The following is a 16,275-nucleotide window of genomic DNA, read 5'->3' on the forward strand; positions in this document are numbered from 1 at the left end:
TAATATGGATTTCCATAGCATTAGTGCTTTTTACACTGGTGTCGTGAAGGCATGATTATGTCATGATAGTGATGTTCCCCATGCTGTTTTTTATACTGAAACAATCCACGATTTACATTTGGATATATTGTTGCTAGATGCACACTTACAGGAAATTGTTAAATGGATTGTACTCTAAAGAATTATAGTTTGGGTTCCTAATCTAGGCATTACATTTGATATCCCAATCATTATTTGAATGACAAGACATATAGCTCAGTTAGTTGGCTGAAAAATGAATATATTCTTCTCATAGCACCCCTCGGACACAATCTTAAGACTTAGGAGCATAGGATGTTTCTACATCTACACAAAACTTCTACTGAGTAGAACAGAGCTTCAACAGGAAAGCATCTGTTACAGGTGACCTTGGAAGCCATATATTACATTTTAACATCCTAGAAAGTTATGAAAGGCCTTTTGAGGGGCATAAAACAGGACAATGTCACTGCAAATAATGCTTGCACAGGAATGGACTACATTTTAAAATTAAATAAAATAGAAAAGTCGTTTTAAATTGTTTACATTTTTCACAATATCCTGTTTTTACTGTATTTTTGTTCAAATAAATGCAGCTTTGGTGTGAAAAACATATTCTTTTGAATAGTATTGTGCATTGCTGTGGCTTCCCTAAAAGGTGAAATTCACTTTCAGTCAGTGTGCCATGTCTGTTGAATCATCTCGGGGTTGTGGTTTGGATAGCATTTAGCATACAGCAGAGAAAAGTAATGCTTTATGATGCTTTATGATGGAAAAAATGAATCTGATGGCAAAACATTCATAAACATTCATTCCAATTTACTTAATTATACATCTATTACAATTCTGTAGAATAATGTACAGTATTGACTTATCAAAGCCTCAGATAGATGTTTTATGACAAAGAGAGAGAACCAGCAGTTCTTTCAAGTACTCTATAGGTCATTCCCATAATAGACACAAAAATATACAGTAAAAATGATATAGAATCATGCTCTAACTACTTGATTCCCAAAGATCAATGACCCTACATCCAGTATCATAATGCATAGTATGTCAGTTCACAGAGACCAAGCCTTTACACTCCCATTCGTAAAACTATGATAGCTGCTACATAGAGGGACTGTGGTAAAGCTTATGCACTTTTTCAGTGGAAATGTCAATTCTACAAAATAACTGGAAATTAAGATTCTGTGTGAACCGACAGCTCATGATGACATTGTACCCGAAGTCCTTTCGCAGTCTTTTAAAACGAAGAGGTCACTTCATTATGGAGGCTCGACAGCACAAGTTCCCTTTAGCATATTTATAAGGATCCAGCTCAGTCCTGTCCCACATCTTTATCAGTGGTTTTGCCGTGGTTTGGTCGATTGTTTAGTGCAAGCTGCATTGCCCAGATGCTCAAAGGCCTCATATAAGCGAGAGAGCGGTAAATGCCTTTCTCACAGTATGCTTCAGGAGTCTGGAAGGCCATTCCCATTCGCTCCCATACAGCGCGGTAACAGCCTTCCGCAGTGCGCATTCCCTCTTCTGTCATGCCCTGGGAAAAAACACAGCGGGTTGTATTAGGAGTTAATTAACAGATTGACTTCATCTGGAACCGGGTGATATGATCTGAGGTTCGATTACCTCATGTATCATTGTAGCTGCTAATCCGTACACTACTCCCACCCACACCTCATCTGATTGGACACTGGAACGATCAGGCACACCCTCTGGCCTCATCCCATTCACCGCACCCATCTGCCCGCCTGCAAAGCTCATAACATTGAGGTCAAACACTGACTTCAGTGCACTACAGATTTTCTCCTTGGGAAAAGCCTGCATAGAGAAATGGGTGTAGAATATTCATGTTAGTTCCCATCCAGGACATCCTACTCTTCCTCTAAAACACTGACCACTGACTGGAAGTGACCCATGCAAAATTGATGAATCAGCATTTCATTTATTTATTTGTTCATTTTTAATTTTACTTTGTAAAACTTTACAATAAGGGTCAATTCTTTGCTATTAGGTATCATGAACTAACAAGGAACAATACTTCTAATAATTCATTTCAATATATATTTTTAAACATTTCAATTTGTAGAAATTAACAGAGGGCTTTTTTTTTATTTAATTTTTTTTTATTTTAAGAAATTGATCTTTTATAAACATTTATAATTTTACAAAAGACTGTTGTTCTTCAAACTATCTGCTCAAAGAATCCTGAAAAAGAACTGTATCTCTTCATCACACTTCATCAAGCAGCACAACCATTCCTAACTGTGATAATAATAATAAAATATTATATATATTATCTTAAATGTAATAATATTTCACATTATTACTGTTACCATTATTTCTTCAAAATTCAAAATCATTTTTAAATGAACATTAAGTGGTACAAATACAACCAAATGTTGATCATATTAAAACATGCTTGTAAAAATGTTTTCAGACTGACCTGGTAGTCATCGTCCCCAAGTCCAGACGCCCTGAGAAACCACTGGCCTGCACACTGGTCCGACATTACACTGTTAGACAGGCTCTGTCCACTGCTATCGTAGTTGTAATATTTGCCTAATAGAGAAGGAGAAAGACACTTAACGGGGGGGAATGAATGCATTAAATTGAATGTGGCTGCTGGAACAGGCACTGTGCATGTTTACACTCACCATTCCACAGGAGTTTGTCAAAGGCTGCTCTTCCTCTGTCCAAAATATCTCTGTAGCGTTGATAAACAGACTCGCAATTCAGCACACGTGCCATTTTACACACCATGCACACTGACGCCAGCCACAGACCACCACAGTATGCACTGGAAGACCACACAGGGACACAGAGAAACACAGGGATGTTGTTACTCTAGCCATAACAAAACTTCTGTCATGATACAGGATTTTAAAATATAAATTTAAAATAAAAAACATAATTTGTATATTCTGAGAAATTTGAAAATATTTTTTCATTTTCAAATAAAAACTTCCCGAGTCCTAACCTGGGTCCTGTCACCTTCCATCCATCATATGTCTGGTCTGCATAGCCAGAATTTTCTATCAGCCCATCACCATCCTTATCAAATTTCAACTCTGTTTCCATAACGGTCTAAATAAGCCAGAACATCAGATATTTGGGTAATGTGTCTTAAAACACTTGGAACTTGACAAGTCACATCATACATTTGCATATACAGAGGATATAATTTTACACAAAATACTAAAATACAATACAGAAAAAAACTCACCTGGCATATGGGCCACATATCCTTCAGATACTGCTCATCCTGGGTCAGGTAATAGTCTCGGTACACCTGCAGAACAAACTTTAGGTTCAGGTCCTTCCAGTCAGCTGTATCGTGGATCAAGTATGCATTGGCACGAACCCATGGCTCATCATCTGTTTGAAATCAAAGAGTAGATTTTATTGACATTAATAAAATGAGGTGAATCATTTTGAAAAACAAAGAGATATGGTAGCTACTATTAGACAATTCAAATGTGTTTCTCATATTTAACATTATGCTAAAAATTTCACTTATGCTACAAATCTCATAAGAAAAAATTATTATGTGGTTCAAGATGATGACAATTTCCAGTTTCGGTGAACTCTCTTTATCCCTTTGACAAATGTGACATGTGACTTCATGGTATCCTATTATGCACAACTCACCAGGGTCTCCAATGTCATGAGGTACAACACCCCAGGTCTTGACTGGTGAGTATCGGCCATTCATTAGATTCAACCTCTCTGTAGGATCGTGTTGAACGACACTACCAGCTGAATATGAGAGAGAGAGGAAAAAATTAAATGAAGAGAGGATGCAAAACAGTATGAGAAAAATGAATTTAAAATATTAAAAATAAATAATTAAGAATGAATTTAAATACATTCAATGTTCAAATGTGAGCTTAGCTTACCAATATCATACTGCACACTCAGAGCCAGCTTGGGCCAGAGCATGATGAGAGCAAATGAAGCATAGAAGTGCACGTCATATGTGTTATACATCCTGTACTCCTGACCTGGAGCGAGAGACATGTATTTACCCCCGTTTAGTGTATAATGAACAAAGATCTAAAGTATAATTCTAAATTTAAACTAAAACTATTAAAATTCATTTTCAGTATTTGAAATAAAGCTGAAAAAACTAATAAAAATGACAAAATTACTGAAAATAAAAAAATAAGCTCATTCAAAACTTTAATGAATACTAATAGTATATAAATAATACTAAAATAACACTGATTACAATTCGGCATCAACAGATTTCCTCTCAGCAGTGCTGATTATATTTTTAATCATGGTTTTTTGTACATGGCATACATAATTATACACTCAAATCAAATGTTATAAACCTGTTCTAAACAAATCTTGAGTTTAGTTTGCATGTTAAGTTAATGCTGAATGCTACAGCCCTACTCTCTTACCCTCCAGGTAAGCGAATCGGCCGTACTCCTTGACAACTTCAGGCTGGGCTGGAAGCCCTCCATCCTCAGGACGAAGCCCACCGCTGATATCAGCATCCTCTGGAAGCTCCACCCACACGGTTCCACCATCCACAACAAAGTACAGCTCATTAAACAGAGCGGATTTATACCAAGCCGGAAGAGACCTAGAACAGCACAGTGTTTAAGTCGACCGGTGGTGAAACGTACACAAAATGGATGTTGAAATACATTAAGTGAACATTTATTTCATACAATATTTAGTAACATTTAAAAAAACGGAAATGTGGTTTGTCCAATGACGAGGCTGTCAGTGTAATTTGTATGACGCAACAAAAATATTTGCCAAGCTGGCAATGGATATCGCCAATACTCCTAATCTCAAAACGGCCAAATACCAACAGATTAATCAGCCGCGCAACTGAAAAGAATAGCTGCCTTATGTTGAAACAATAGGTGGACACCTAGAATTAGTATGTTGCATGTGACTGGAACAACACCACTTAAAGCACACACAATTCATTCTGTATTTAGAGCACTCAACAGTATGAAGGGCACTGTTGAAACAAAATGAGTAATACGTGCAAAATGGCATATAAGGGCTACTGTTGTCTATGCATGTAATGGATAAATCCATGACTCTTCTGTTCGTTTAAATAAGTAGTTGAATGTATTTGCAGGAATGACGACTGCTTGCTTACACATAGTCTTTTATATGAACGATAGTCACATAAATGGGCAGCAGAAAACTTGATTAACCGATAGGACAGGCTGACATGCCCTCAAGCTTGATATTTTTCATGGGAAAATGACATTTCTTTTTACCCGTCCTTTAGAATCGGCCTCTGCCACTCATCAATTCTCTCCTCCCATTTACTGTAGTGTGTGAGTGAGTAGTGAGACAGAGACGGGGCAGCATCTCTTTTGGTGCCGTAATAACGTGTGTATCTCCTGAAACATCACACAAACAATGTTATTATTTCACATTATCAAAGGGTATCATTTCAAATGCAATTATATAGTCTATAAACAAAATGATGCATATTTCTAGGACCATTAAGATCTTCATATAACAATTAAGCAAATTTCCCCCAATTCCCATTAATGTAATGCAATAAAGTCCCATTCTCATTAATGTAACGCAAACTAAAATAATGACATTTTTTAATTTGTAGCATTTATGCATCATTGTCTACTGGATTCTCTGAGATTAAACAAATTAGCATTGCTCCTCTAATATGAATGTGTAAGGAGCACAAATTGACCGCTGAGTCAAACCCTTCTTTTCGTGCAGCTTGTAAATAGTACTTTTTTTTTTTGTACACAGCCACACCACTTCCTTTTAAAATTCTCATGAAATTGCATTAACCCTTGTGCAACCTTATGGACATTTTTGTTCATTTTAGTTTTTGTTTTTTTTGATAGTTTTGCCTGTGTTAATGCTAACTGCATACATTTTTATTGAAACTTTAATATTCCACCCTCATTTCCTTTAATAAATCTATTTTACACTAGGTACAAAAAATACTTCCTCTCAGCGCTGTTTGGACAAAAATGTCCTCATTGAAACCCATTAAAACTGCTATTTTTAAATCGCACTGCCGTTTAATTGTAAAATTATGCAATTTTTGTTAATAGGCTTTCATTCTGTTCGCAAGGCTTCAAAATTTTATTTTTTACTATTTTTTACCAGATGGTGCTATTTTTTCAGGTTTGGCCTATAGAGCAAATATCTGCTTTATTCCTGTTTTCTGCTTTTGCATATTATAGAGCCAATTGGATAAATAATGCAGCTATAATTGTGTGGGTGTGCTGGTATGGATGTTGGAGTGTGGTTTGTATGCATGTCATAAAAAAAAAATTGTATGTGTGTGCTTGTAATATTTGAGAGAAAAACTCTACTGTAAATCACAAATCCAACCACTGTGAGCACCAGCGGAGTTTTGCTAGCATCTAATGGGGAAAATTTGGTACTGCGCCCAAACAAAAGTTTACTGAAAGCTCATTTTTTTAGATATCAACCTCAAATTTGGAACACCTCTTGTTAAGATTTATAGCATGTTTAGAGTTCAGCATGTTTCATAAAATATATATTTTATCTAAAATATTGTTCATAAAGCATTTTCATAAACTTAAACTTCTATAACTTTTTTCTTTACTTCAACAGTAATCTGGAATGGGTCTTCTTTAAAATGAGACCAAACTTAAGTCTGTGCTCCCAAGCTTAAAATTTTTATGACCGTTTTTTGACATTGACATTTTTGTCCACTATGGACCTATGTGTAACTTTTTTAAAGGGGTGGTTTACTGCAATTTCACTTTTTTCATTTTAAATAGTGTGTAATGTTGCTGTTGGCATGAACAGTATCTGCAAAGTTGAGGCACTGAAAGTTCAACGTAAGCGGAGATATCGTCTTTTAAAAATCAGGAAGTTTAATGCCTACAAAAACGACTCCTATGGGACTACAACGAGATACTTCCCGGGTTGCATACGTAAAAAACCCATCAAACCCCTCCCTCCGGAACATGCAAAAGAGGGGGCAAGGCCATGTTCTGCGGCTTTGTCGAAGAGGAAGAGTTATAGTGGAGAGTTGTAGCCATGCCGTCGAAACGGTGTTATTTTCACTCAGCTGTCAGGTCTTCTGTGTTCGGACTTCCTACGGACGCTGTAGTTTGTCAGCAATGGTTAAAATTTATGTTTGATCATGTTCCTGACAATTACAATCCTAATTTAGCTCTCTGTGCAACGCATTTTACGGAAGACAGCTTCCAGAATCTACACGAGTTCAATGCCGGATTCACACAGAAACTATTACTAAAACATGGAGCAGTTACAACTTTAAAACCAGAGGCAGCAGTTGTTGGGCCACAACCTGTAAGTAAGATTTCATAATTTTAAATGTATTTGCATGTATAATTTCAGACGTAATGTTTTAGTTTTATCAAGGACGTAAACAAATGCCAATGCTGGCTTTAGTAGCCAGTTAGTTAAATGCTATTTCGTGTGTCTTTGACAAACGCATACAAACATTTTAGACGCGAATTTGTAATTATGTACTAATTTTGTAAATGTATTTTCCATGTATACTTTATGACGTAATTTTTCGATTTGATCAAGAACGTAAACACAAGCCAACACTGTTTGGTTATAGTAGCCAGTTAGTTCGATGCTATTTTGTGTGTATAAGACAAACGTGTACAAACTTTAAAAATTGATATGTAATCACAACAGCAAACTTCCATTCAGAAATGTTTGTAAGAGCCGTGCTTGCGGAAGTTCTGCTTGACTCTCTTCATTACTGCTTTCTGGGTCTGATTCTGGCTCAAACTGATACGGCAATATTGACACCATTATTTACATTTGACCGCAGCACATGCAGCGATCGCCCGTGAAGGTAATGGACAATGTGCAGTACGCAGTTTAGCCAATCACAACACACCGGCCCAACTAACCAATCTGAGCCCATCGCCTGTTTCTGAGGGAGTGGCTTCATAGAATCAGGAAGTCAACCGGTCGTTCAAATGACAGAGAAGAAAGCGGCTTACAATAAAGGTGAAATATATGAAAAATAAGGCGTTTTTTAACAAACGAAACACGAAGACATGTTATATTGCACCCCATAAACACAATCAAGCAAAGAAAAAAAGCAGTAAACCACCCCTTTAAATTGATGCACAAGGGTTAAAGCACTGTCTCCTATTGAAACAGGAAGTATGGCAAGACATATCAAATTGTGTGTCTCTTTTTTAAGCCCATAGTTATTTCATAATTAATATTTTTCTCAGGTAGGAGAACAGCTATAAATCAATAATGCATGTATCTGTTAACAGTCATTTTTGTCAAAATTTGAGACTATAAAAGGAATGTAAACTATCATTCAAAAACTTGCCGTTGATAAATTTTGTTCATATTTTTGAAAGAAGTCACTTTAGCTGCATATGAAATGGTAATACTGTAAACGATTATTAACATTTTTTAAAATGTAGGTTTTAATATATTTTAAAATGTAATTAATTCCTGTGATTCCTGTCACATGATCTTTCAGAAATCATTCTAATGAAAAATTTAAAATATTACTATCAATCTTGAAAACAGTTGTACTGCTTAATGTTTGAATAGAAACAGATGCATTTATTCCGAAATTCTTTGATGAGTAGAAAGTTCTCAAGAACAGCATTTATCAGAAATAGAATTAAATACATCCTTGATGAATAAAAGTATTAATTTCTTTTAAAAAAAAACATCTTACTGATCCTAAGCTTTTGAACGGTAGTGTATATAGATTAAAAGACACAAAAATGTTTTTAATCACTTCATAGGTTTTTCTGTGACGCCTATTTTACACATACATTCTTAAGAAAACAAATACTAGGATAACCTGATCCATAATGTGTAAAAGAGATTAGAGAGCAAGACATGGAGCATATGTGTCACTATACATTGGAGATGTCAAAAAATAACATTGATGATTCATTTTTTTCAATCGTTAAAATATTTATGCATCATGGTCTTACTCATCTGGATTCACTGAACTGAAACAAATTTTCCCTCCATAACTTATCATGCTGTTCACATTAAAAATATTGATGACTCATGTTGCTCTACACAGATTTTCGTCCAATCAAATGCTTTCTAGAGTGAGAATGTCCCTCCCACTAACAACCAACCAGCAAGTAACAAATCATTAATCATGACATTTATCATTTTCATGAAAGGAAGGGATTTATCATTTGACCTATTCTGCATATACACATACCTTTCATATATTCTCTCTCTGGAGCCAAATGTGATTTTTGGCATATCCCAGGCCAAACTGAACTCCACACTGTTGTGACTGTTAGCAGGCACCGAGCAACTCACAGCCAGGGCTGCCGCCACTTCCTCCCCTTTTGTGTGGGTGGGCTGGAGTCCTTAGGCGAGTCGAGCCGTCCATCAGTCATGAGGTCAATCCACAGAGCGCTACAGGTACCCTTTGGGCTAAACGCCGTCTGGTGACTGATCTCTTGGCCAGACTAAAATAAAGTGAAACTTTAAATAAAGAGAGGAACAACAACAGCTCTGTCTCAAAACCAAGTGAGCTACCTACCCAGACAGATTTTAAGGGAAAATTCACTCAAAAAAAACAAAAAGAGAGTAAATTCTGTCATCACTAACTCACTCTTATGTCATTCTAAACCTGTATGACATTCTTTCTTCAGCGGAACATAAAAGAAGATTATCTGAAGAATGTTTTAACCATTTTTGTCCATAAAATGAAAGTCAGTGGGGTCCAAAACAACACTAACGACAACTTAAACTGCTTATGAAGATGTGTTGATGGAATTTAAAGTCTTGTTTCTCAATAAAACATTTAAAAAGCACTCATATGCTTTACATGGTATTACGATTAGCAGTATCTTTGCATCTTTGATGCTTTCATGCATTTACTACAGGCAAAACCTGCTGCTTCTAGATTTACACGGTTGCATTACCTTTTCTCTTGCAGCTATACACAGAGTGTAAGGGTTGACAGGCGTCTGGTGATGTAGTAACACCCCAGACACAGATTCTCCATCCTTTTCAAGGTGAAATGGTTCATTCCAGTGGCCCCCACTCTTATCGTCTTTATGGCCAGACCCATTAACCATCGTGAACATGATGGAAACATCAAGTGCGTAGTCATTCTTATTCTCAATGTCCCACACAAACACAGCCACAGGAAGACTGGAGTCCTGAAAATGAGAAAAAGATTTTTGAAACTGCAATATTGGTATAAACATAGTAATATTCTGAACTATAATCATTTAAAATAACCTGTTGTAATATATTTTAAAATGTAATTTATCCATGCAATGGCAAAGTCGAATAATCAGCAGCCATTACAGCAGCAAACTTTACAAGTAGCACTTTTATCAGTGTTGAACAGTTATGCTGCTCTTTTTGTGTAAAGGAAAGTGTCACACAATGAATTATAAATTAAAGCAACAATGTGCTTTAAATATCAAACACATTCTAAACAGCTTGTCACCTTGTAGTCGTGAGGGATGACAGGTGACACCTGCCTGCAGGTGAGAGTGACATTCTGACCAGGCAGGTGGTAGACGGTCCAAGCTCGTGGGTACAGAGCATGGTAAAAGGCATATTCACCACAATAACCCCAGTTCCAACCCTGAAGAGTCGGGGGTCGCTCTGTAGACAACACCTGCTGGTATACTGTCTGACCACCCCTGCGCAGACACACTGTAAACTAGGAGATAGAGGGAGTTAAAATAGACTTAAACTAGGCGAAGGGTAGATCTGAACACCTGCATATACTGTATAACAACACACACTTGCCCAGAACTGTGTTATACATTCCAACAGACCAACTGAGTCACTAATTACTAAACACTACTGTTCAAATGTTTGTGGTTGGTAAGATTTTTTTTAAATGGTTTTGAAAGACGTCTCACCAAGGCTGCTTATATTTTTATCAAAAATACAGTAAAAACTGTAATACTGTGGAATATCATTAGAATTTAAAAGAACTGTTTTCTATTTTAATATATTTTAAAATGTAATTTATTCCTGTGATGGCAAAGCTGAATTTTCAGAAGCCATTACTCCAGTCTTCAATGTCACATGATGTTCAGAAATCATCCTAATATGCTGATTTGGTGCTCAAAATCATTATCAATGTTGAAAACAGTTGAATAGAAAGTTCAAAAGAACAGCATTTATTTAAAATAGAAATCTTTTGCAACATAATGAATGTCATTACTGTCACTTTTGACCAACTCAATGTGACCTTGCTGAATAAAAGTAATTTATTTAAAAAAACTAATCTTACTGACCCCAAATTTTTTGAACAGTGGTATGGATTTTTTTAAGGTATTTTACTGGATCACACTAGTTCTTTACCTGGTTAGCAATAACGGTTTTGTAGTGGTACATTCCAGGATTTAGTTGCCACCGGCAGAAATCTCCCCTCCATCCACGTGTGATACTGCCTCCACCAATGCCACCAAGAGGAGCACCTGCACAAAACATGTCATTTTAAAAGGGATAGTTCACCTAAAAATGAAAATTCTGTTATTAATTACTCACCTTCATGTCGTTCCAAATAAGATATTTGTTCATCTTCAAAACACAAATTAAGATATTTTTGATGAAATCCGAAAGCTTTCTGACCCTCCCATAGACAGCAATGTAACTGAAATGTTCCAAGGTCCAGAAACATAGTAAGGACATCGTTAAAATAGTCCATGTGACATCAGTGGTTCAACCACAATTTTACGAAGCTATGAGAATACTTTTTGTGCACAAAGAAAACAAAAATAACAAATTTATTCAACAATTCTTCTCCTCCAAATCACAAATTCTGCCATTATGGAGAGTACCACGACGCATGCGCATTATTATTATTTATTTGTTTTATTTGCTCACAAAAAGTATACTCACAGCCTCGTAAATTACAGTTGAACCACTGATGTCACATGGACTATTTTATCGATGTCCTTACTTCGTTACATTAAGCCCCGTTCACACCAAGAACGATAGCTATAAAGATAATGATAAAGACATAGTTCTAAAAATCGTTCTGAATATTAAAAAATAGCAGAGTCCACACTACAACTATAACGATAAAGGCACAGAGAAACGAGATCTTTGGAATCACTTTCAAAACGATTTTGTTTCCAGCTGATTAACAATACAAACATTGACAGTCAATCGGAATCTATCCTGATACAATGAGCTCGAGAATTAAATTACAGCGGCAGACGCACGATCGCTTGGAATAAACAGACGATATCGTCCGCTGGTGTGACTGCTAATAGTGTTATCTTTATAGTTATCGTTCTTGGTGTGAACAGGGATTTACTGTCTATGCAGGGTCAGAAAGCTCTCGGATTTCATCAAAAATATCTTAATTTGTGCTCCCAAGATGAACAAAGTAATTAATGGGTAATTAATGAGTAATTAATGCCAGAATTTTCATTTTTGGGTGAACTATCCCATTAAGAGTTCTGTTGTTGCTTTGATGTTTCTGTTTGTCTTTGCGCTTACCATAAATTTGTCTTAGTGGTAAAGCCCGAAACATATCAATAAAAGGAGCCTTCTTCTCAACCTGGGTCTTTCTGTACCACCATCTCAGATACCTGCTCAGACAAAGCAAGGAAGAATTCACTAAACTGGTCTTTCTCTCTGTCGCACACAGGTGTAGCCTTGAACTGGTGTTGATGAACAGTGAAGTTGGGTAACAGAGTTTTTTTAGTATATTGGTAATGTGCAAAAATCACACTTGGACTTCTTAAATTGGTCTTTATAGCTTCACAGCAACGCTACTTCTAATAATGAACCTCTGTTTCGCATACACATACTACATCTCCACTATAGTCACTCCCAAACTACTCCATCCAACTCATTCTTTTCTGTCTCACTCATTCTTCTGCAATAATGCACACACAGCTGTTTTCAGTCTTGTTGCACTCAGCACAAGAGCGCCTAGAAACAGTGACTGATTCACTCAAACATAAAAGGGCAGATGGCATTATGGGATAGGCTGAAAAAGCACTGAACTGTCTCTGTCCTGGATATAAATAACTTTTTGTAGTGATCACTGATTTAGTACTGAAGTTTTCCCCAATCAAAATCTCTTATATTGCACATTTATCTGAAAAGTGCAACTTTTATCTCTCCAGACTTGCTAATTTACTTATTTATGCTTGTTAAGTGAACTGGAATTATTTTTCTCACTTACATGTTGTTATGGAATGATCACTTGGCAAGATTATGTTGTATTAAAGGAAAATTAATAAAACAATTATTACAAAAAGATTAAAAAATTGCAAAGTTCACCTACCATGGAGGGTTTCAATGCATGACTATCACAGATGCCTCTATGCTAGTATGCTAGTAAGTAAACAATCAAGTGTGGTGAAGGTTGAGCAACATGATTCATGAATACAGTGTTCACATACACAACAGAGAACTGATTGTGTAAATGGGAATGTACAGTATAGATTTATAAAGCTCATGACAGTTGTTGTGTCAAACATTAACGTGGAATAAAACAGCACACAGGGTCAATATTGACTGATACTGACACTGATTAACCAGCCTCAGCGGACATCTGTAGTGTGATGTTGGAGATAAATGAATAGTTCATTAACAAATAATCACAAAAACAAAACCCAGAATCTAAACCCAGGTCAACAGCTATCAAGCCGTTTATAGCAGTAACATCCAAAGGTCCATACAAAGGGAGGAAGTTCATTGAAATTTATTAGTTATAGTGTAACAGTCTAACTAGTTAGAGAGGAAAAACAGCCCCACATGATCCAGGTAAATACACTAGCTACACAAGCCTGCAACTTGCCTGCAGGTAACCCACAAATGATCCACATGCTCAGATTTCTGGTTTAACTAGTATATGAGACAGAGACACAATAAATACAATGAGCTATCGTTTTCATGAAGATATTATATCAGTAACCACGAAACACTGGTTGACTAAATAAAGCTGCTAAAAACCATGAGGAGAAAGGTTTAGCAAGAAGAAGGGAATGAAAACATGTCCGTCTGTAGTCAAAATATAACCAGAGAGCAATATTTCCTGTTCCTGTTCCGACCATACATATTGGTATAGAGCAAAAGGCCACTGAGATGTGTATAATGGTCTATTTCGGCAGCTTTTGATTTAAACAAATTCTATTCTTTAGTAATTATATTTTCTGTAGATGACGTGAGGACTAATAAATGAATGACCAAGTGGATCTGAGGCTCGTCTATTGAAGTATGATTTGTTAAACATACCTGACCCCTAAGGAAACATGCTCGATCATGTTGGACAATGAGACATCTTTGGCTTGAAATGGTTTCCGCTTCTCTTTGAACTCGTGTGCAAGGCATATCCGCCAGCCATCCTTTGGGACACCAAATCCTGTTTCTGTAGACATATACCGGCTCATCAGCTCAGCCAGAGACGTGCTGTCATTTAAATCCATAGTAGAGCTGTTGGATCACCAGTCCAAACCAAAACTGTAAAAATTGGCTCCCTGAATTCTCTGAAAAAAAGCAAAATTGACAAAAGTGTTAATGCATATAGAATATTTCCTTTGTTTTAAGGCTAAAGCAACAGATAAGCTTAATGACACATGGTTTGAAAAATGACATCTTGCCTACTGTGTTGTGCAAATAACATGTTTGATCTGCATGCATGGGCAGGTGATCTACATACGAACGCAAAGTTCACCTGTCACCAGGGTGACGGAACGACAGAGTTCAGTTGCCAGCAACAACCACGGGCTGGAGATGTAACCTGATCCTTTTCCTTTTAATTAAATAACAATAGCTCCTTCATTTCACCCCTGGGTCAGGCAAATCTTTTTTCTTTATGGTAGAATTCAACATATCTGTAGCTCCGCAGCCCACCCCACGTCAAGATGTTTTGACATACTTTACTGTACTTAACAATTAAAACCATACAATGTTACGACATAATCTACTACACTGAAATTCAATGTATTTGCACTGAAATAAAACAACAGAATAATAATAATAAGAAACAAATATATAATGAATAAATTATTATTATTATTATTACTAAACCATTTTAATTTCAACAGCAACAACAAAAATATATATTTAACTCTGTCCAATACTAAATCTATGATATTCTCCCCATTTTGTATCCCGTTTCCATTGTGGTGTAGTTTTCCATTTCCATTCCATTTGTTTTCATATATTATCTTATTTACAAATTTTGTGATTTTAGCCTTTTTAGTAATTTTCTGTTTTTACAAAATTACTTTTTTTTTTTTGTCTGTTTAATTTATTGCTAGAAATTTGCAATTATGATTTTACAGTTCATTTAGACATGGCCCAAACACTGATCAGTGATGCAAAATGCAAAACTTCAAACTCACATACAGCTCATAAAAATTAATTCTATAAAAATTAGTAAGCCTAACTTCTGAGACAGACGAGCATCATGTTATGAAAGTTAAGCACTTTAACCGTCTTTTTGCTTTAAATAATTAATACTTCATATTCCGCCCTATTTTGCAAAATGCAGCACCATTACAGAATCATACCTCGGTAAGACATATTTAATGAAAGAGACATGATGTTTTAATGTCCAATATGCGTTTGCACCCTTTCTCATCGCCCCATTGTAAACGTCGGCTACTTATGTCACATTTTCTTTTAGATTGCCCATGCATAACTAATGCTCTCTTATTGTTATTGTTTCATCCACGCAGTCCACCAGAGGAGTGTAAATCTCTCTTACCCTTGCCTGGGTCTGCGTGTCAGTGGCGAGATGCACTTGTTTTGACGCTCGCCAGCATGACTATGTCAGTAGAGCCATCCGGTGTCCCTGTGGCGGCTGCTGCTGCTGCTGCTGCTTACACCTTGTTGCGGTTGGATCTTTGGAATTTTTTTCCAAATGAACAGCAAAAGCTAAGCTTTAGAGACGAAAAGCATGTAACGTTATACAGAATTTATAAGTTTCCATAAGTAAAGAACACATTTCCTAATGCAGAAGAGCACAACACGACTTCTTAATGATGAACTGTTCAAAGCCAGACATCAATTTCCCAAAGATAGTGCAGTTTAGTAGGGCCTTCAGTTGGCTTATACCAATGAGCTCAGCCTCGGGGAGGTAACGTACAGAAGAGTTTCGTCTTTTAAGTATTTTCCAAAGAAACACAAACTTTTTCTGTATCTGTTTTCTCTTATAAGCCATCTCTTGACTATTTAAAATATTAAATGTTACACTTTGCTTAACTATTGTCTTCTGAGGAAACCGTGCCACCCCCGTTATGATTTTGGATGGGACTTTTACGTCACATTTGCCACGGAGCCAAT

At 36.3% G+C, this 16,275-nt stretch overlaps 1 protein-coding gene across 1 annotated transcript; it reads right to left on the reverse strand.

Moving 5' to 3' along the window:
- Positions 1-816: 816 nt before the first annotated feature.
- gba2 (glucosidase, beta (bile acid) 2) lies at positions 817-16,120 on the reverse strand. Its single transcript, XM_058782150.1, is given in 18 exon segments — positions 817-1,558; positions 1,648-1,839; positions 2,465-2,580; positions 2,676-2,818; positions 2,999-3,105; positions 3,245-3,396; positions 3,670-3,777; positions 3,918-4,022; positions 4,428-4,612; positions 5,271-5,396; positions 9,203-9,338; positions 9,341-9,458; positions 9,918-10,157; positions 10,454-10,672; positions 11,326-11,441; positions 12,472-12,563; positions 14,221-14,471; positions 15,698-16,120. Coding segments are annotated over 17 exon segments (2,565 nt in total). The 5' UTR covers positions 14,412-14,471; positions 15,698-16,120; the 3' UTR covers positions 817-1,339.
- Positions 16,121-16,275: the final 155 nt, after the last annotated feature.

Source organism: Onychostoma macrolepis, chromosome 07 (genome assembly GCF_012432095.1).
Source record: "Onychostoma macrolepis isolate SWU-2019 chromosome 07, ASM1243209v1, whole genome shotgun sequence".
NCBI classification, from domain to species: Eukaryota; Metazoa; Chordata; class Actinopteri; order Cypriniformes; family Cyprinidae; genus Onychostoma; species Onychostoma macrolepis.